This window comes from Ovis canadensis, chromosome 3 (genome assembly GCF_042477335.2).
Source record: "Ovis canadensis isolate MfBH-ARS-UI-01 breed Bighorn chromosome 3, ARS-UI_OviCan_v2, whole genome shotgun sequence".
Taxonomy (NCBI): Eukaryota; Metazoa; Chordata; class Mammalia; order Artiodactyla; family Bovidae; genus Ovis; species Ovis canadensis.
Window position 1 is genome coordinate 151,869,136 of NC_091247.1, and position 20,604 is coordinate 151,889,739.

The window sequence follows — 20,604 nt, forward strand, 5'->3', positions numbered from 1 at the left end:
ACTTTTAGAAAGCTGAACATTGAAGAATTGAAGATTTTCAACTGTGGTGTTGGAGAAGACTTTGGAGAGTCTCTTGGACTCCAAGGAGATCCAACCAGTCCATCCTAAAGAAAATCAGTCTTGAGTGTTCATTGGAAGGACTTATGTTGAAGCTGAAACTCCAATACTTTGGCCACCTGATGCAAAGAGCTAACTCATTTGAAAAGACCCTGATGCTGGGAAAGATTGAAGGCGGGAGGAGAAGGGGAGGACAGAGGATGAGAAGGTTGGATGGCATCACTGACTCAATGGACATCAGTTTGTAAACTCCAGGAATTGGTGATGGACCACTTCAGTTTTCTTGCCTTGAGAACCCTATGAACAGTATGAAAAGGCAAAAAGATAGGACACTGAAGGATGAACTCTGCAGGTCAGTAGGTGCCCAATATGCTCACCGACTCAATGGACGTGGGTTTGGGTGAACTCTGGCAGTTGGTGATGGACAGGGAGGTCTGGCGTGCTGCAGTTCATGGGGTCGCCAAGAGTTGGACAGGACTGAGCAATGAACTGAACTGAAGTGAGTCCTGGCCTGCTGCAGTCCATGGGGTCACAAAGAGTTGGACATGACTGAGCAACTGAACTGAACTGAACTGAATTTGCATATTTAGCCAGTGAGTACGTTTTCTGCCACTGATTATTATTATACTCCTTATTTGGTGAAATGAAGCTGAAACTAAGTCCCTGAGGCCATAGCATTGGCCTGCAGTTAGGGTCTGCTCTGGCTTCTCTGAGGGGAAAGTATGAACCTCTGTGGTTAACATCCAGAAGGAAGGAGTACAGTGAATGAATGATGATCAAAGACTTTTACATCATTCAGTTGAGTTCAGTTGAGTTCAGTTCAGTCACTCAGTCCTGTCTGACTCTTTGCGACCACATGGACTGCACCATGCCAGGCCTCCCTGTCCATCACCAATTCCTGCAGTTTACTCAAACTCATGTCAATTGTTGGTGATGCCAGCTAACCATCTCATCTTCTGTCCTCTCCTTCTCCTCCCGCCTTTAATCTTTCCCAGCATCAGGGTCTTTTCCAATGAGTCAGCTCTTCACATCAAGTGGCCAAAGTATTGGAGTTTCAGCTTCAACATCAGTCCTTCCAATGAACACTCAGGACAGATCTCCTTTACGACAGACTGGTTGGATCTCCTTGCAGTCCAAGGGACTCTCAAAAGTCTTCTCCAACACCACAGTTCAAATTTATCAATTCTTCAGTGATCAGCTTTCTGAAAGTCCAACACTTACATCCATGCATGACTCCTGGAAAACCCATAGCCTTAACTAGACGGACCTTTGTTGGCAAAGTGATGTCTCTGCTTTTTAATGTGCTATCTAGGTTGGTCATAACTTTTCTTCCAAGGAGTAAGCATTTTTTAATTTCATGGCTACAATAACCATCTGAGTGATTTTGGAGCCCCTCACCAAATAAAGTTTGCCAGCGTTTCCACTGTTTCTCCATCTATTTGCATGAAGTGATAGGACCAGATTCCATGATCTTAGTTTTCTGAATGTTGAGCTTTAAGCCAACTTTTACATCATTATCAGCCAATTTAATTTTAATTTCTTAATTAGTATTTCAGTTATTTCTTTATGACCCTTTTTTCTTTTTCCTCTCCCCTACCCCAACTTCTCTTTCTCTTCTTTCCTTCCTCTCGCCTTCTCTCCCTTCCTTCCTTTCTTCCTTCCTCTAATTTCTTTCTTTTGAAATGTTTATTTGAATCAGTCAACAAAAAGAAACTATTATTTTAAAGAAAATAGAGGCTCGACATATGAAGTTTCAGCTTAATTTGGGCAATTTATAACTGCCAATTTATTTTTATAGACTCCACTGCAGATAAAAGTAAGTACTTATATAAATTATACTTGCTGCATTTTAGACATTATTCAGTATATAACACCAAGGAACTAAAATTCAAAATTCACCTCTATTTTGTTTACTTTTTTTTTCTTCAAATGAATGAAAACTGAGTGGCATTTGCTTTTCTTGCAAAACAAAACATAATGTGAAGAAATTATCAAAGACAATGGTACTAAATTTACTAATGTTGGGCATGCTTATGATTAAGCACATCGAAATAGACATATAAGGAAAAAGTATGACATGTTCTGTTAAAATTGTCTTCTATAAATTCCCAGCTGTTTAGTTTTAAAGTGTAAATTTGGTTCAGACACTGAAAGAGAGTAGATTCTCTGTATATGCACAGTTGTACCTAGATCTGTTAGATTAGAAAGAAAGAAACTGGAATTACAGTGGACATATGGAAGGCATAAATATTGATACTGTGTTGATAATTGTTTTATGCATCTATCTAATAAAGAATTAAGTATAAGTCTTTCCAGCCTGGTAAAATCAATCTCCACCTGACTGAATGCTTGTTTTGGCTTTTTAAAGTGTGATGCTCTAGATGAATTTTTAAAGGATAGTTAAACAATTTGAACGTAGAAGGAAATGGCAACCCACTCAAGCATTCTTGCCTAGAGAATCTTGTGGACGGAGGAGCCTGGTGAGCTGCCATCTATGGGGTCACAAGGAGTCGGACATGACTGATGTGACTTAGCATGTGTTGGAGAAGGAAATGGCAACCCACTCCAGTATTTTTGCCTGGAGTATCCCAAGGACAGAGAAGCCTGGTGGGCTGCCATCTATGGGGTGGCACAGAGTCGGATCCGACTAAAGCGACTTAGCAGCAGCAGATTAGCAGCAGCAGCAGCAGACAATTTGAAAGTATATTATGATAGGTATGTATCAAACTTCAGATTTCATAGCACTTGAAAAATCTTAAATACTATACTGAGTTAATTCAAACTTACTATAACTGACTTCTAAAAGAAGTAACTTAGTCTCTTACTTAAGCATATGATCTAGATAGATCTTTAGTCTCCTAAAGGATTGCCTTCCTAGAGAACAGACTGACAGGAGCAGGGATCAATTTGCACTTTAAATTCATCACAACTTAAGGAGCCTTATCAGCGCAACCAAGGGTGTTCCTACGGAAGTTGTTATTCCTGCATTACCTCCTCCTCCTTTTCCTCTATTTTCTTTATTTCTATACAGTGATATCACCATGCTTCCTATTCTTAAAATACAGCCATTCAGACCTTTAAAAATCACATGAACTACTTCTCCAAACCTTTCCATGTATTTTCAGTTCAGTCCCTGTCGTGACCGACTCTGCAACCCCATGAATCACAGCACGCCAGGCCTCCCTGTCCATCACCAACTCCCAGAGTTTACACAAACTCATGTCCATCCAGCCATCTCATCCTCTGTCATCCCCTTCTCCTCCTGCCCTCAATCTTTCCCAGCATCAGGGTCTTTTTCAATCAGTCAGCTCTTTGCATGAGGTGGCCAAAGTACTGGAGCATCATTCCTTCCAAAAAACACCCAGGACTGATCTCCTTCAGAATGGACTGGTTGGATCTCCTTGCAGTCCAAGGGACTCTCAAGAGTCTTCTCCAACACCACAGTTCAAAAGCATCAGTTCTTTGGTGCTCAGCTTTCTTCACAGTCCAACTCTCACATCCATACCTGACCACTGGAAAAACCATAGCCTTGACTAGATGAACTTTTGTTGGCAAAGTAATGTCTCTGCTTTTCAATACGCTATCTAGGTTGGTCATAACTTTGCTTCCAAGGAGTAAGCGTCTTTTAATTTCATGGCTGCAATCACCATCTGCAGTGATTTTGGAGCCCCCCAAAATAAAGTCTGTTTCAACTGTTTCCCCATCTATTTCCCATGAAGTGATGGGACCAGATGCCATGATCTTAGTTTTCTGAATGTTGAGCTTTCCATGTATATATTTTGTCTATTTCTTACCCTCAATGAAAAAAAAAATAAATGACTTAAAATCATCATTATAGCAAAAGATAAGTTCTTTGCTCTTACCTCATTTGAAATGAAGTCACTTAGAACCTAAAGTATAGATATAATGAGGTAGAGTGCACATTAATATAAAAATTGTATTACAATAAAGAGAAAATGGACATAATGAGGGCTTTCCTGGTAGTCAGCTGGTAAAGAATCCACCTGCAATGCAGGAGACCATGATTCTGTTCCTGGGTCAGGAAGATCCACTGAAGAATGGATAGGCTACCCACTCCAATATTGTTCGGCTTCCCTAGTGGCTCACTACCAAAATCCTCAGGGCTAATAATTTTTAGAAAGTCTTAATACTATGATTAATTCAAGGAGGCCCATGAAAAAAATATTGCCTGCTTTTCAGTCTCAGGTATATGATTTAGTAATAAAAATTCCAATGCAGACACATGGGGGTTGTCAGAATGTTAATAAGATGAAAATAAGCACATGCCATAAATAAAACACGTACCATAAAATTCCGCTGGTAATGAATGTTCTCTTTGTTAAAGTCGATCACATAACCATTGAAGGACCAAACAAATGTCAGATCCAGGGCAGGATCAAAGGAAGCGGCACACTGCATGGTGGCATTTTCTCCAACAGTGATATCAGCATTAATCGGGGCCAATATAATTCGTGTGGGATCTAAATATTTTTAAATAAAGGAGTAAAGCACATTTCAAAAAATTAGGAGACCCCATATTATCCAGTATATTACAAAATAGAAATCAATATAATTGAGTTCCCTGGGCAAAGGGGTAAGATGTCTACTAATCAAATTCCAGGAATAGTTTCACAAAGCAAGAGTTTTCCCAGAAGGCTTTTGAAAGGAAGCATCAAGACATGAATTGTCTTATAAGCTTAGTACAGAATCACATGTCTTATGGCACATTAGAAACTAAGCATTGTTAAACTTTAAAAAAATGTAAAATTAATCAAATGTTGTCTTACCTGTGATAACAAGAGTCCCAGTGCTATTAGCTTTCCCTTTATTATTTTCCACAAAGCATGTATAGACACCTCCATCACTCCTTGTAATGTTATTGATTTCCAAGCTGCCATCTTCCCAAATGAGTATTCTATGAAATGAAAAAAATACATAACTTCACAAAATTAATTTAATGAAATGTTATTATTCTATGTATTAGATTAAAAACACTAACATCTTTGTATCATTAACATTTTATATAAATTGCTTGACAGAGACTTTTTAAAGATGAAACATTCTGCCTTTGTTTAGAACATTCTTTCCCAACATCAAATTGTTTTGGAAAGCGATCTTCATCTTTTTCTTGGCCTATCACAGTCATCCTACCTTCCTGCTGCCATCCTTGTCTCTCCAGTCTCCTTTCCCACATGTCAGCCAGACCTGAAGATGTATGTCATATGACTACTATCACATCACTCTCTGGCTCACTGGTGTCACTCTACAGCTCAGGACCCTCCAGTGACTTTTCCACCTCATGCATAGTAAGGGCCACAGTCCTCAGATTGTCCTTTCAGGCCCAATAAAATTTCACAGTTCGTTTCCTACATTCTTCGGGGTTTTCCACAGTGGCACCTTCAGTAAAGCTTTGCCTGACAACTCTAGATATTACGAGATGTACACAGGCACACATGGCTCTGCTACTGTCCGGGCATTCCTCTTGCTATCCCTGTTCCCAGAATTTTTCTTCCTAATACTTATTTCGTCAGAAAAGTACTTCAGTTTTACTTATTTATCTATCTTTGCATTAGATGTCAGGAATTTTTCTCTGCTTTGTTTTTAGCCCTGTCTCCAACGAGGTAACATATCAATAAACATATACATTCATTAGGAAAAAACAAAACGAAAAATACTATTTTCCAGAAACTCCTTAAGGAGGGAGACATGGGACACTGAAGAGGCACTGAAACAACCTGATTTTGAATATATGAACTACATGGAGTCTGACTGAAGCAGTGGCTGTCTACACACCACTGTAAAATGATTTTTAAGCCACTGTGAGATAGACTTAGACTAGTCACAAGCCTGAAAGATATGAGACCAGATCTTCCAGGAAAGTGACCTCAGAACTTCAGACTTAGAAGTTAGAACAGACTGCTATTTCCACAGTTACAGAGAAATACAAACATATTTTATTTTTAGAAACTTTCAAACAAAGATATTGTAAAACCTCCATTAGTGAAAGCTTCTGTATAAATTACTACTTAGGAAATTCTTCTATGAATGTAAACTAAATCTTTCATATGACAGAACTTAAATCTATTTCCTCTGCCTGTCTGCCTCTTCCTTAGAGCCAGGAGACCAAAAACGCATTTCTTATAATTTTTACATGTAATTCATAAGACATTAATATCACATATGATATATCATACATGATTTATATTATATATATTAATACTTTATATATTGTTATATAACTTTATTATATAATGTTTGCACTTAGGGTCATTATTGGATTATCTATCCCTGGATTTTTACTTTATTTTATAAACCTTTAAAATTGTTTTCCATTTGGTTTATTACAGGATATTGACTATTCCGTGCTTTACAGTAGGACCTTGTTGTTTATCCAGTCTGTATATAATAGTTTGCACCTACTAAAACCAAACTCCCAACCCCTCACTCCTCCCACCTCCTCCTCCTTGGCAACAAGTCTCTTCTCTATGTCTGTGAGTCTGTTTCTGATTTATAAATAAGTTCACTTGTGTCATATTTTAGATTTCATATACAAGTGAAATATGTCTTATTTTCAGAAAATATGATATACACAAACAGTCACAGAAGCCAGGAACCATGTGGTCTTTAATAAATCAGTCACTTGTTGCCAAAATTATCTCAGTATAATCCATGAAGCATGGTTCTGAGAAATCCATGGTTGCAGAGGCCTATGACATGAGTCCTCATAGGAATCAGAGCAAGATTTTTTTCAATAAGGAGAGAGAGCTAATGATGCAGCCAGTTGGGAATGCCGTGGCCCAGGCTGTTGTAGCAGTGAATACCTGAGAATGGAACTACCTTTTGATTACGGTCTGTATCATTCGTTGTCTGACTGCTAAAGTTTCAATGCTTTATTGCACAAATTGACTTGTCCTTTAACATTAATTCTTCAGGTATCATTCTGTTAGTCTTAATAACTCAGTCAAACATGTTAACTATAAAAGTTCATGTGTTCTGGGAAACAGCTGCTGTCCCTGCATACCCCTTCCCACTCCATTTCTGTCATATACATAGTCATACCTGCAATTATCCTAACAAGAGAAATACGTTCATTTCATATCAACATGGCACAAGTTCAAAGTTCTTGCTTAGAGATCATTTGACATATTTTCAGAAGGTTACTTAAACCTTTCCAGGCTTTAGGTATATAAAAGTAGAGATGGTAGCACCCATCTTACATTCTTTATTGGATTATTATAAGAAGATTTATATTTTACATTTTTGCCAGAATATTTTTTAAAGCAAAAGCTACTTTTCCCTTCCTTATTTAAGCCTCTAGACAGATTTCCATTACTCGTAGATGAAACCAAGTCTCTCAGCACAAAAAACACTGCTGATCATCTGGCTTACTATGTGTCATCCCTTAACACTTCATTTTCCTCTAAAGACAGCCACACTGATTTTAGTTCTTACAATCTTTATACATCCTCTGCCCTCTTCCTTAGGGCCTTTGCATATACTACACTCCCCTGAATGAAATATTTCTTGCTCCTCAACCTTCATATCCCACCTCTCTTATTTCCCAATGTGACTGGCTTCTCCCCATACTTTAGTACTCAATATAATCATAACTTCTTCTGGGAAACTTATAAAAACCGTTCAGTTTGGCTTTTATGCAAATAGTCTATGCAAGCCATATGCTTTATGTTTTATCCCAAAGCCTCTAAAATACTGATGGGTAGTTAGGAAGATTAGAAGTTCCTGTTCACTTTGGAAGATGGGAAGAGGTGGCTTGTACTTTGAAATCACCTTTTATTTCCCCACTGAAATGTTTAATAGACTAATCGCATAAAATTAAATCAAATATGAATGGCTATAGATGTGCTTGTTAGGGAAAAAATTAGATTCTGTTTTATTTCCCATTGTTAATTACTTTTGAAGCCTTGGGCAATTTATCACAAATCTCTGGGCCTCAATTTTAAAGTATCCTTATAAATTATAGATGTTTAAATGTTTATAATAGATAGGGACAGTGATGGGTAAGTATTTCAATTTAACTTAGAACTGTGATATCATCTGTGGAGAAAAGTTAGAACAAAAATACCTACATTATGAATGTGAAAACAGGTTCTTTACAAAGTAAACTTTTCCAAATGCTGCACTGCATTCTGGACTAACCTGCTGCTGTTGACAAGCCGCTCTGTGCCTTTACTCCATAAAAATTTCGGTTTGGGTGCAGCTTTAGGTTTGCATTCAATTATAACCCGTCCTCCTTTAGCAGCCAGGATCTTTTTCTTCATAGGATTCATTTCAAAAGTTGGAGCCAAAGCTATAAAGAAAGAACTAGTTATTTTATTTTTTCACTAAAAAGAAAATTCTTCTATACTATAGCACTTTTTATTTCCTTTTCATTAATAAGCAATAGAAAGGGTTGTTGCTATTGGTCATTGTGTCTGATTTTTTGTGACCCCATGGACTGTAGCCCACCAGGATTCCCTGTCCGTGGGGTTTCCTAGGCAAGAATACTGGAGTGGGTTGCCATTTCCTTCTTCAGGGGATCTTCCCAACCCAGGGATCAAACCTGGGTCTCCTGCATTGGCAGGTGGATTCTTTACCACTGAGCCACTTGGGAAGCCAGAAAGGATTCATCTCACCAAATATTATCCACTATGACCAACAGACATTCCATACATAATACTAGTAGTTTTTCTTTGCTTTAATAACTTCACTAAGGTATATTTTATTTATTAAATCTTGCCCATTTTAAATATGCAATTCTTGGTGATAACTGGATTATTATAAATTTTAGTTGCAGTCAAATGCAATTTTTAAGTAACATCTAATTCAATTTTCTTGACTCAATTTCACAAGGGAAGTTAAGTGAAAGGCTGGAGGAAATGGAGCACCATTATTAATACTGACACATATTTATAATTAGTATTCTTTAACCATACTTTGAACAGTCTCTAGTTTACAAGTGAGAAAACTAATATCTATTAAGATTATGTAACTTGCCAAAGGTATAGCAGGCAGAGGGTTATCAGGTGGGAGTTACATTTGAATCTAGTTCATCTGATTCACAAGCATGCTCTTTTCAGTAAACTAGAAGACTACTTTTTCATTATACAAACATTTATTGAGCACCAACTATGTGCAGACACTATGAGATGCCTTAATAAACAGACCCTTGCCTTTAAGACCAACCTACAAACAGCTATGGGAATGATGTTTTCAATTAACTGAGGAGTACATGGTACATCTCCTTACCTCAAAGTATAGAACAAAAATTATGAAAACAGGTTAGATTCTAGAATCACTTTCTTAATGATATCTCACTTTCTTTAGTGTCCCCACATCTGGCTCATTTCTCAAACTCTTCATCTTCCCCCAGACTCTGGGGGAATTCCTTCTATTTCCACATATTCCAGTCATCTGTAACTGTCCTTTCTACAGCTTTTTCTGAGTCTAAGTATATCTTTATCCAGGTCTTGGTGCTTCATCATCTAGTTCCATGATTCTCAAATTTTATCAGAGCATCAGAACCATAGGAGGATCTCGATAAAAATGCTGCTGAGATCTCAGTAGGTCTGGGGTGAAACTGAAATTCAGCACTTCTAGGAAGTGAGGAACATACTCTGAGGAACACACTTCTTATGGAAAAGATATAGGTTATTCCACTGTTCTTTTAGTTTGTGTTTTATAATTGACGATAAATATATAAGTAAACAACCAACTTGTGTTGTATACCAGACACAGCATGTGGTACTCTGTCTAGGTTCAATAAATATTATGGGTAACATACTGTTTGTAAAATGAGAGAAAATGTAATAGAATTATATTTATTTATTTATTTATTTTTTTTTTTAGAATTATATTTAAAAAGTCTAAATTCATTTATAAAATGAGAATTTTTCTTGAATCAGTTTAGTTTTAATGAAATAGTTGCTTTTGTCCAGTCATTAGAATGACTTTATGCTTATGTAATATTTGAATTTCTAGTGACAGAATCTAGACTATGTTCATATATATGTGTACGTATACATATACATACATATATATACACATGTGCATGCATGTATATTCTCTTTTCTCTTTATTGAGCTTCAGTTCAGTTCAGTTCAGTCGCTCAATTGTGTCCGACTCTTTGCAACCCCATGAATCGCAGCATACCATGCCTCCCTGTCCATCACCAACTCCCGGAGTTCACTCAAACTCATGTCCATGGAGTCAGTGATGCCATCCAGCCATCTCATCCTTTGTTGTCCACTTCTCCTCCCTGCCCCTAATCCCTCCCAGCATCAGACTCTTTTCCAATGAGTCAACTCTTCACATCAGGTGGCCAAAATACTAAGTTCTGGAGTTTCAGCTTTAGCATCATTCCTTCCAAAGAACATCCAGGACTGACCTCTTTAGAATGGACTGGTTGGATCTCCTTGCAGTCCAAGGGACTCTCAAGAGTCTTCTCCAACACCACAGTTCAAAAGCATCAATTCTTCAGCACTCAGCTTTCTTCACAGTCCAACTCTCACATCCATACATGACTACTGGAAAAATCTAACCTTGACTAGACGGACTTTTGTTGGCAAAGTAATATCTCTGCTTTTGAATATGCTATCTAGTTTGGTCATAACTTTCCTTCCAAGGAATAAGCATCTTTTAATTTCATGGCTGCAATAATCATCTGCAATGATTTTGGAGCCCCCCAGAATAAAGTCTGACACTGTTTCCACTGTTTCCCCATCTGTTTCCCATGAAGTGAAGGGACCAGATGCCATGATCTTCGTTTTCTGAATGTTGAGCTTTAAGCCAACTTTTTCACATTCATCAAGAGGCTATTTAGCTTCTCTTCACTTTCTGCCATAAGGGTGGTGTCATCTGCATATCTGAGGTTATTGATATTTCTCCCGGCAATCTTGATTTCAGCTTGTGCTTCTTCCAGTCCAGTGTTTCTCATGATGTACTCTGCATGTAAGTTAACTAAGCAGGGTGACAATATACAGCCTTGACGTACTCCTTTTCCTATTTGGAACCAGTCTGTTGTTACATGTCCAGTTCTAACTGTTGCTTCCTGACCTGCATATAGGTTTCTCAAGAGGCAGGTCAGGTGGTCTGGTATTCCCATCTCTCTCAGAATTTTCCACAGTTTATTGTGATCCACACAGTCAAAGGCTTTGGCATCATCAATAAAGCTGAAATAGATTTTTTTTGGAACTCTCTTGCTTTTTCCATGATCCAGCAGATGCTGGCAATTTGATCTCTGGTTCCTCTGCCTTTTCTAAAACCAGCTTGAACATCAGGAAGTTCATGGTTCACGTATTGCTGAAGCCTGGCTTGGAGAATTTTGAGCATTACTTTACTAGTGTGTGAGATGAGTGCAATTGTGCGGTAGTTTGAGCATTCTTTGGCATTGCCTTTCTTTGGGATTGGAATGAAAACTGACCTTTTCCAGTCCTGTGGCCACTGCTGAGTTTTCCAAATTTGCTGGCATATTGAGTGCAGCACTTTCACAGCATCATGTTTCAGGATTTGAAATAGCTCAACTGGAATTCCATCACCTCCACTAGCTTTGTTCGTAGTGTTGCTTTCTAAGGCCCTCTTGACTTCACATTCCGGGATGTCTGACTCTGCATTTTGGACTCTTTTGTTGACCATGATGGCTACTCCATTTCTTCTAAGGGATTCCTGCCCACAGTAGTAGATATAATGGTCATCTGAGTTAAATTCACCCATTCCAGTCCATTTTAGTTCACTGATTCCTAGAATGTCAGCATTCACTCTTGCCATATCCTGTTTGACCACTTCCAATTTGGCTTGATTCATGGACCTAACGTTTCAGGTTCCTATGCAATATTGCTCTTTACAGCCTCGGACCTTGCTTCTGTCACCAGTCACATCCACAACTGGCTGTTGTTTTTGCTTTGGCTCCATCCCTTCATACTTTCTGGAGTTATTTCTCCACTGATCTCCAGTAGCATACTGTGCACTTACTGACCTGGGGAGTTCCTCTTTCAGTGTCCTATCATTTTGCCTTTTCATACTGTTTTGGGGGTTCTCAAGGCAAGAATACTGAAGTGGTTTGCCATTCCCTTCTCCAGTGGACCACATTCTGTCAGCCCTCTCCACCATGACCCGCCTATCTTGGGTGGCCCCACAGGGCATGGCTTAGTTTCACTGAGTTAGACAAGGCTAATATAGACTAACATATGGTACAGCAAAAGTACACAATAATCATTTCATAGATAAATAAAATTTAACTAAATAACTCAGGAAAGAAGAATGAGAAACAGCAGTTCTATAGGCAATAAACAAAAAAATAGATTGAAACAAATATAAAGATGCTTAGGAATTGATCTCAATCTCAAAATGCTCAGTTTGCTTAATTAGTACATTAATAGACATTAAATGATTGGAAGATTTTTGGCTTGAAGACAAAGAGATCTTTCAATCTGAACTGTTGTATTTTCTTATCATTTTGTCATGTATAACAATTACGGTCACCCAAAGCTGCTGCTCTGGGAAAACCTAGAGGGATAGGATAGAGAGCAAGGTGGGAGGGGGCCTCAGGATGGGGGTTACACATGTATGCCAATTTATGTTTATGTGTTACAAAAACCATCACAATATTATAAAGCAATTATCCTCCAATTAAAAAAATGATAAACTAATTTTTAAAAAAAGAAGAAATTACAATAGAAAACAAAAGAATTTACATTTGGGATATAATTGAAACTTACCAAATATCTTTCCTAAAAGTCAAAATGATTTCTTTGTACTTTTCACCAAAGTGATACAGTATGAAGCCTAAGCCTAAACATCTGCTTGATACCCAAAGAAGCTAGATTGAATATATAAGCAAGGAATTTGACTTTAAGGGGAAGAAAGGGAATATGATCCTTAAAATTTAAGAAGAATCAGGGAAAGTTAAAATTAAGAAGGCTTCAACTCTTTTAAAAGATAGTTTTCTTTAATACTTTCTGATTATTATTTCACTGCCTTTCACATTCTTTCAGTGTCACTCAATTTGTAGTGGTACAACTGTTTTGAAGAACTACCCTTTGGTGTAGCAAAAATCAAATAAGCTGCACTGAGTTATTGTTTTATCTTTTCAGTAATCATATCCAGAAGAGGAAGCCTACCCATCTGGATTAATTACTTAAAATATAACTAAACTCAATGATAGCCACTTCAAGTAGTATGAAAAAGGTATGATATAGTAAGGTGTTATTTAAGGTAGTTGTAATGAAAATAAGAATGTAAAAAAATCTCAGAAAGATTTATAGGGTAAAAGGATTTATAGGGGAAAAGAATGTAATGGATTGTTTCATTCTATAGAACAGTAAACATTTCAAGAGGAAAAGTTCTGGATGAATGAGAAACAGTGACTTTAATTTCAGACATGCTAAGTTTTGGATATCTATGAATTTACCCAGATGACCATTTTTGCTAAGAAGTTTTTCATACTGAGATATCAGCTGAGGATAAAAATCTTACCCAGAGATATACATTAAGGGGTCATTGATAGTTAATGGGAGAAGAAGATATCCTCCAGGATAATTTTAATTTCAAAATAATAATAATTCAGGAATAATATCACAGAATATGTGCGAGAATGAGGAAGAAAACGGAATGCAGCCAGAGCAATGGAACTCTGGAAAAGAGCAAGATTTTCAACTGAGCAAAGGGAAGGATGAAAAGGAGAAAATGACGTGATCAAGAAGAAATAATATAGGAAGTATCAGCACTGGGTCACTAAACACAATGGAGAGGAGAATTTGAGAGGAAAACATGACCAGAAAGAGAGGCATCTTGAGAGATACGCATACACATATTTACACACACACACACACACATATACACACAAAGAGAAGGGATATGTGTTGAATACAGAGAACATCATCCTCTGGATAAAGAGTATCTAAAAGACAAGTGTAATAAAGATTTAGATAGTTTTGAATGACGGATAGGAAGTCGAAACATTTTATCTCCATGATTTTCAATTTTCATGAAGAAGAAACTCAGTGTAGGGTAAGGGGACTGAAGTTTTGAATAGCAATTGTAGGATATGAAACCCAGGGACTGATAAAGCTGCTACTAAGTCACTTCAGTCATGTCTGACTCTGTGCGACCCCATAGACGGCAGCCCACCAGGCTCCCCTGTCCCTGGGATTCTCCAGGGAAGAGCACTGGAGTGGGTTGCCATTTCCTTCTCCAATGCATGAAAGTGAAAAGTGAAAGTGAAGTCACTCAGTCGTGTCGGACTCTTTGCGACCCCATGGACTGCAGCCTACCAGGCTCCTCCACCCATGGGATTTCCCAGGCAAGGGTACTGGAGTGGGATGCCATTGCCTTCTCCGACTGATAAAGCTACTAAGTGCCAAAGACTCTCTGAGGCTGCCTCACAGGCATTGAGAGAGCAGCTGTACTATGTGATGTTCTGGCAGTGTTTAGTTGCCCAGACATAGGAGAAAGCAAGACTTGCAAAAACTGACATGTGTAAAGTTTGCTTTACCATTAAAAACATTTTGAAAACCTTTATACTCTATACTGCTTCCAACTTATTTACTATTCTTCAATGAAAGGAAAATAATACCATTCTAATACAAACCACATTTTAGAAATGCTTAATTTCTAATTCAAGAAACTATTAATTCAAGAAAGTAATATGAAATTAAATATAATCTAGATAACCCAAGATACTTTTTAATGTGTTGCTTTCTTGTTGATTGTTGACAGAAACAAAAAGTGATACTGACCCAAGATCTTCAACTCGGCATTTGCATAAATTGCTCCATGTGTGTTTTCAGCTATGCACTGGTACATGCCAGCATTTTCAAAGGTCACGTCATACAGCCTCAATTCCCCTCTATGATACTGAAAAGAACACAAAGTAAAACACGTCTCCTTGAAAAACTTTAACAGAAATGCTTTCATTTGGGTTTGGGCTTGGTTGTCTTCCATTTTAAGTACATTATTTTTCCCCCACTGTTAATTAAGTCGAGTGGAGTGGGGTTTTCATGGTATGGGGAAGTAAAACCCACTTACCATGCCCAGTGGCTCTTGTTCTATTCATCCTACAGAGCAGAGAGTCCACCTTTTTTCCCTCTCGGCCCAGCTGAGAGATTACAGTGGGAAGGTAGAGAAGGACCCCACTGCTGCTACTTGTCCCCAGGGCTAAAGGTAGGACCTTCACTCTTACCTCTGTTTCTGTGGGGTCAGGGAAACAGTGGTAAGAAAAAGAGGACAATATCAGGTAGTGGAGATGGATGCAAAGGAAGAAGGGGGAAGTGGAACAAAGGAGACAATAAGGAGAGAGAAAGAGAAGGTAGACATAAGATTACAGAAAACTGTTTAAGCTGAAAAAAGATACTTCATGTTCACTTTTTTGTTGTTTTTTTTAAAAGGAAACTTTTATATTTCAGGGCCTACATGCCACTCCTGCTAATTTTTCCTGGGATTATAGGAAATGTTACCTGAACATAGGCTCAAGAACTGCAAAGCACTTGAACACACATACCGAATATCCATTCTTCAGCCATCGGATGGTAGGAATGGGCTTCCCCGTGGCCACACAAGGCCAGTAGAGATCACTGCCTATATCCACCTCTGTGTCATTGATGTGTTCCACCCACTCAGGAAATGCTAAAAAGTAAAGAACATTGTAAATGCAAATGCAAGTCTCAGCATTCGTCATCAACTCAAGATGACAAATATTATACTTAGTTGACTTTCTTCTGGAGAATACATCAGATACTCTCTGAGTCTTAGAATCAATGATAGAATCATCAAAGTTGTATATAGGTCTGTAGGTAAACTTTACATTATTAGAGACAAGGTAATTCTAATTCAATTTATAATTGTTTTTCTATTTGTGAACCATGTTTTGTTGGAAAGCTGATTCATAAATAACACTAAAATAACTGAACTTTTTCTTATGAATCTTCCAAACTGATATTTGAGGTCTGAAAGAATTATGTTTCAATTTATTGTGTAAGAGGGATAGAGTCCAGTGCCCAAGTGGAGGTGTTGTCCTCAGAGAATAGCTGACTCTAGAGTAAGAAGAGATGGGTGGAGATGCAAGTGTTAGTAGAAACAGAACAGACGTTTGTCAGAGTTCTAATTTAATTACTACCATTTTCTCTGTAAAATAGGAAGCCACGTTATTAGCCTAGAGGAAGGTTGTAGAAGGAATTACTGTGGGTTTAATGGAAACCATGAAGGCATGATATGGTCATCTAATAAAATGAGAGAGTAAGTAAATCTGAAGAAAAATAGTCTAGTCACCAGGCAACATTAAGGGCCTATTTAAAGTTAGTGATGCTGTGATGTTTAACTAGACATAGGCTAATCAACTTGGCAGTGCTCATTTCAAGTCATATTCAAGTTCCTTGGTTCTGACACTAAGGCAGAGAGCCAGAGTTTTCCAGTATTACTCTTTTCCAAAGTAGCAAGACAAAGTGGAGAGAGATGAGTGAGCTAAGCTGGTGTGCAGAGAAATGATAATGATTGAACCCAGGTTTAGGAAAGAGATGGCCAAGTAAGGGAAAGTGAGAGGAAGTTAAAACAGAGTAAGACCAACTGATTATAGTTGGTGGTAGATTAAAAGGACCGTAGGAATCTAGGTATTGGACCTTGAAAGGTGGTGATCAGAGTTTAAACACTTAAACTTAAGATTGTAAAGGGATTGTGCTTTTGGTAACAATAAGGTCTGAACCCTCAGCCTTGGGAGTGGATTGCTGAGGAAGATTGTAGAACGAGAGCTTTGGAAGAGAGGAGTTCAAAGGAAGTGGGACACAAGACCATTAGAAAAATTATTATAGTCCATGTGATTTTTATGTCACCAAGAATGAAGTCATGAGAAGACCCGTAGTGGTGATAGCTGTTAATAATGAAACTATTAGAACAATGGGTTGGGGAGGTAACCTGACATAAGATTATAAACTAGATGATTAAAGGAAAAGAAAGATAGTCTAGCAATAGCAATAAAGAGCAAGGAGGACAAGTGTACAAGTCACACCTGGGGATGAGGGTTGTGAAAGAAAATTCAGCCACTGCTTGAGTGGTCTGCAGTAGAAACAGTGTCAGTTGCAGCAAAGACTAAAGGGAATGTGAATAAAAAATAAATAAATAAAAACAGGTAAAATATAAGTAAAGGGAATGTGCAAAGAAGTTACGGATATAGGGGATTCTGATAATGATGGACTATGTGTTCTAGAGGCATGTTAAAAGAACTTCAGAAGTTAGGAATGAGGAGAATATAGAGTCTGAGTAGGAAAGATGCAGAGCTATGTGGGTATGAAAGTGTAGCCCATAAGACGGCCCTGGGGTCCAAGGGTTTCTTAAGGCAAATGAAATGCACAAGGTGAAAGTTAAAACGATCCTAATTCTAGTGGATGTTATGAGATGGTGCTGATGAGGCTGCATGTGCTGGGTCATTGGAGATGCTTACTTCATCCTATATAGACAGAGGCCTGGAGTCTAGGGATAGGAGGTAAGGGTTGGTCTCGACACTGCCACAGTACCCTTTAGTCTACTGGCATTCCAGTTCACCTCTGGCATCATCTGTAGTTTTTCCTATCGTCCATACTTTGATGAGACTAAAGTACCCCTCTATTAAATGCTTTATCAATATCATATGTAATTCCCCATATTGTACTCACAATTTTCTTTATAATTATATACATTAGGGGTAGATATTTATTTGACTGTGTATGACTGTATAAATTTGGAGGTTTTTCATATGGTATGACTAGAGTATGAACTCCTCAAGGACAAAATATTTCCTATATTTAACTCTTCTAGCTCCTACTGTGTCTGCCTCTGAGGACGCACTCTGTGTACATTCATCAGTACTTTCAGTGAATGACCTTATTGAAGCCTTAGATGTTTATTCAGGTGTGACCTGCAAATTTCACATTGGAGAACATTGTAGGAAGGATTTCAGTATGTAAAGTTTTAAGCTTTGGCTGAGAAACTATATTCTCTCCTCCCAAATAAAGCTTATTTCAATTAAATACTTGTATCAAAAACTTGTGTCAAAGAAAAACTTTCCTTAAACCAGTAATTCTCTAAGAGTGGCTCCTGGACAAGTAGCATTATCTCCTAAGAACTTTTTATAAATACAAATTCTCACACCCCAAATAGACCTTCTAACTCAGAAACTCTTGAGTATAAGAACCAGCAATTTATGTCTTTAAATAAGCCCTCCAGATGATTTTAAAACATGGTAAAGTTTGTGAATCACTGGCTTAAACTATGTCATAATGCATAGGTTATTCTACAAATAAGAAAGAGCCTGAAGAAAGTCAACAAGCCATATGAATTGTATTTTCTGAAAAGTATCAAGAACACTACTATTGATCCATTCATGTTCCTGTAATACCAGTGGCATAAATTCCTAACTTCTCTACTCATGTTTGTGACTTAGTTAGACATAAAGATCAATATTTTATCGTTTTTTGCAGTGTAATACACATTACTATTTTTAAGCTTAATCATTTTATGCTAGTTTTTCAAGTGAGAAAATGGTTTTAAGGAAGATATTGATTAAATATGTGGAAAATTAAAACAATGTATCTACCTTGAACATAAATTCTTGCCTGGTGTTTATCCTTTCCTCTATTGTTCTCAGCCTCACATTCGTATATGCCTTCATCTTCCAGCTGAATATTGAAGATCTTGAGGACAGCTCCAGAGGTGCTGATCTCAGCTGTGCTTGGCATTGGTTCTAGGACTTTTCGCCATCGGATATCAGGAACAGGACTTAAATAGAAAATAATAAGAGCTAATGGTCCACAGCACTTAAAAGGCAATTTACTCTATGTTTATAGCTAAATATTTTAAACATGTATTTCCTAACAATACAAGATTTAAACTCTATATACATTAATGAAAACTGTGAGCATACTCACTTGCCAAGTGCAAAACACTCTAAAGTCACGTTTTGGCCCATCAATGCATATACATCCTTGAACTGAACTACAATATCAGCAGGATATGGTTTTGTTGTTCCTAATTTAAGAAAAACCAAAATTAGCAAGCAGAGCAAAAAGGCTAAATACACTGCTTAGAATCATAACATGAGTGTGTACTTTATACTCTAGAACACTTGAAAGACAAATAGATACACAAAGACCTGAAATATAAACCAAATCAATAGTAATTGTTCTAAAAAAATGGTGGCCAAGGAGGATTGTTGGAAATAAATAAGGGCTGAGGGAATCTCAGGCAAAGAGGACATTTGAACCAGACCAGTTCAAGTTGAGGAAATAGCATACTTTGACACAACTTCAGGAGTGTGTAGGCAATTATAAAAAGTCTAGGAATCAAAATGATATTGAAGTGTATATAGTTGAAGATGAACTTGAATCTACAATATAGAAAGGTTTAAAACTGATATTAAAGATTTTGAGACCAATTTCCTCAATGGTTAGCTATTAATAGGGTTTGTTAAGAGACAAAATATAAATTTTACCTTTAGTTTAAGTAGAAGATTTGTTGGCAGTTTTAAGGGAAGGAATAGGGAGAAGAAAAATATAGCAGAGAGTCAGAGGTCTAAGTGAGGGCCTGAACAAGAGCAGAGTCACAGTGGGGACAGAAAGGAAAACACAGACCTAAGTTGTGTTTTAGAACCAGAATCAAAAGAACTGCTTCTTGGATCAATGTTGTCTCAAGATACAGATCAAAAATCCAATTCATTAAAATCTCTTGGGATACTCACTGAACCTATAGATTACTGGGTCACATCCTGGGTCAGATGAATCATTATCTTTGGGTTCACATTTTCCTCAAACTCCCCAAGTGCTTATGTACTAAATGAGAACTGCTGTGTTCACTGTCCTCAGGATATCAGTGGAAAGGAGTTGACGATTAAAAGTCTCTCCTGAGTTACTGGTGAGAAATATGATAGTATTATTCAATGAGATGAAGAACACCAGAAGAGGAGGTTTAGAGAGGAGATGAAAGATGTGTTTGGAATATTTCAAATCTAACACTCTTGAGAAGCTTCTGCGTGTCAAGCCCAGAATGCAGGTAGGATTAGGGAAAAGTTTTGGAGAAGTGAATCTCGGGTCAGCACATAGGGCTTCTAGTGAAATAAAGGTGGAAATGAATGAGACTATCTAGAAAAAGATTGGAAAGAAATATTAGAATGAGGAAGATCTGATGAAGGATACTGCATAGAGTTTGTTACCGAGGCAGCTGGGAAATAAGCAGAGGCAGAAATAGTCATAAAAAATAGGAAAAGAAAGGAGATTTCAAGAGAGGCAGGAGAGATCAACAAGGGTCAAATTTCATACAGAATCAGACCTGAAAATGTCCTTTGGGTTTAGCAAGTAAGAAGTGGTTTTGATTACTCAAGACTGTTTGCATTGAATACAAAAGAATATGCAGAGGGAAACAAATGGAGGACCGTTTGAAGATTCAGAAAAGAAAGAGTGATGCAATGACAGCCTTAAATGAAGCAAATGGAATGTAAATCAGAGCAGCTGGAGCAATTAGCTTGAGCAGCAGGAAAAACACTTTTTCCACTGAGAAAGAAGGGAAGAAGCACTGAATTTTGAGGGAAGAAAA

General features: G+C 37.6%; 1 protein-coding gene across 4 annotated transcripts in view; it reads right to left on the reverse strand.

Annotated features, from left to right (window-relative positions):
• The window catches only part of CNTN1 (contactin 1), a 421,509-nt gene that overhangs the window by 139,538 nt on the left and 261,367 nt on the right, over nt 1-20,604 (reverse strand). For all 4 annotated transcript variants that reach the window (XM_069584608.1, XM_069584609.1, XM_069584610.1 and 1 more), the window contains 7 exons: nt 18,945-19,044; nt 18,614-18,795; nt 15,551-15,675; nt 14,790-14,907; nt 8,215-8,365; nt 4,845-4,972; nt 4,363-4,538 (listed from right to left, as the gene is read on the reverse strand). In XM_069584608.1, coding sequence (XP_069440709.1) covers nt 4,363-4,538; nt 4,845-4,972; nt 8,215-8,365; nt 14,790-14,907; nt 15,551-15,675; nt 18,614-18,795; nt 18,945-19,044 — 980 coding nt within the window. The remainder of the gene's footprint in view (nt 1-4,362; nt 4,539-4,844; nt 4,973-8,214; nt 8,366-14,789; nt 14,908-15,550; nt 15,676-18,613; nt 18,796-18,944; nt 19,045-20,604) is intronic.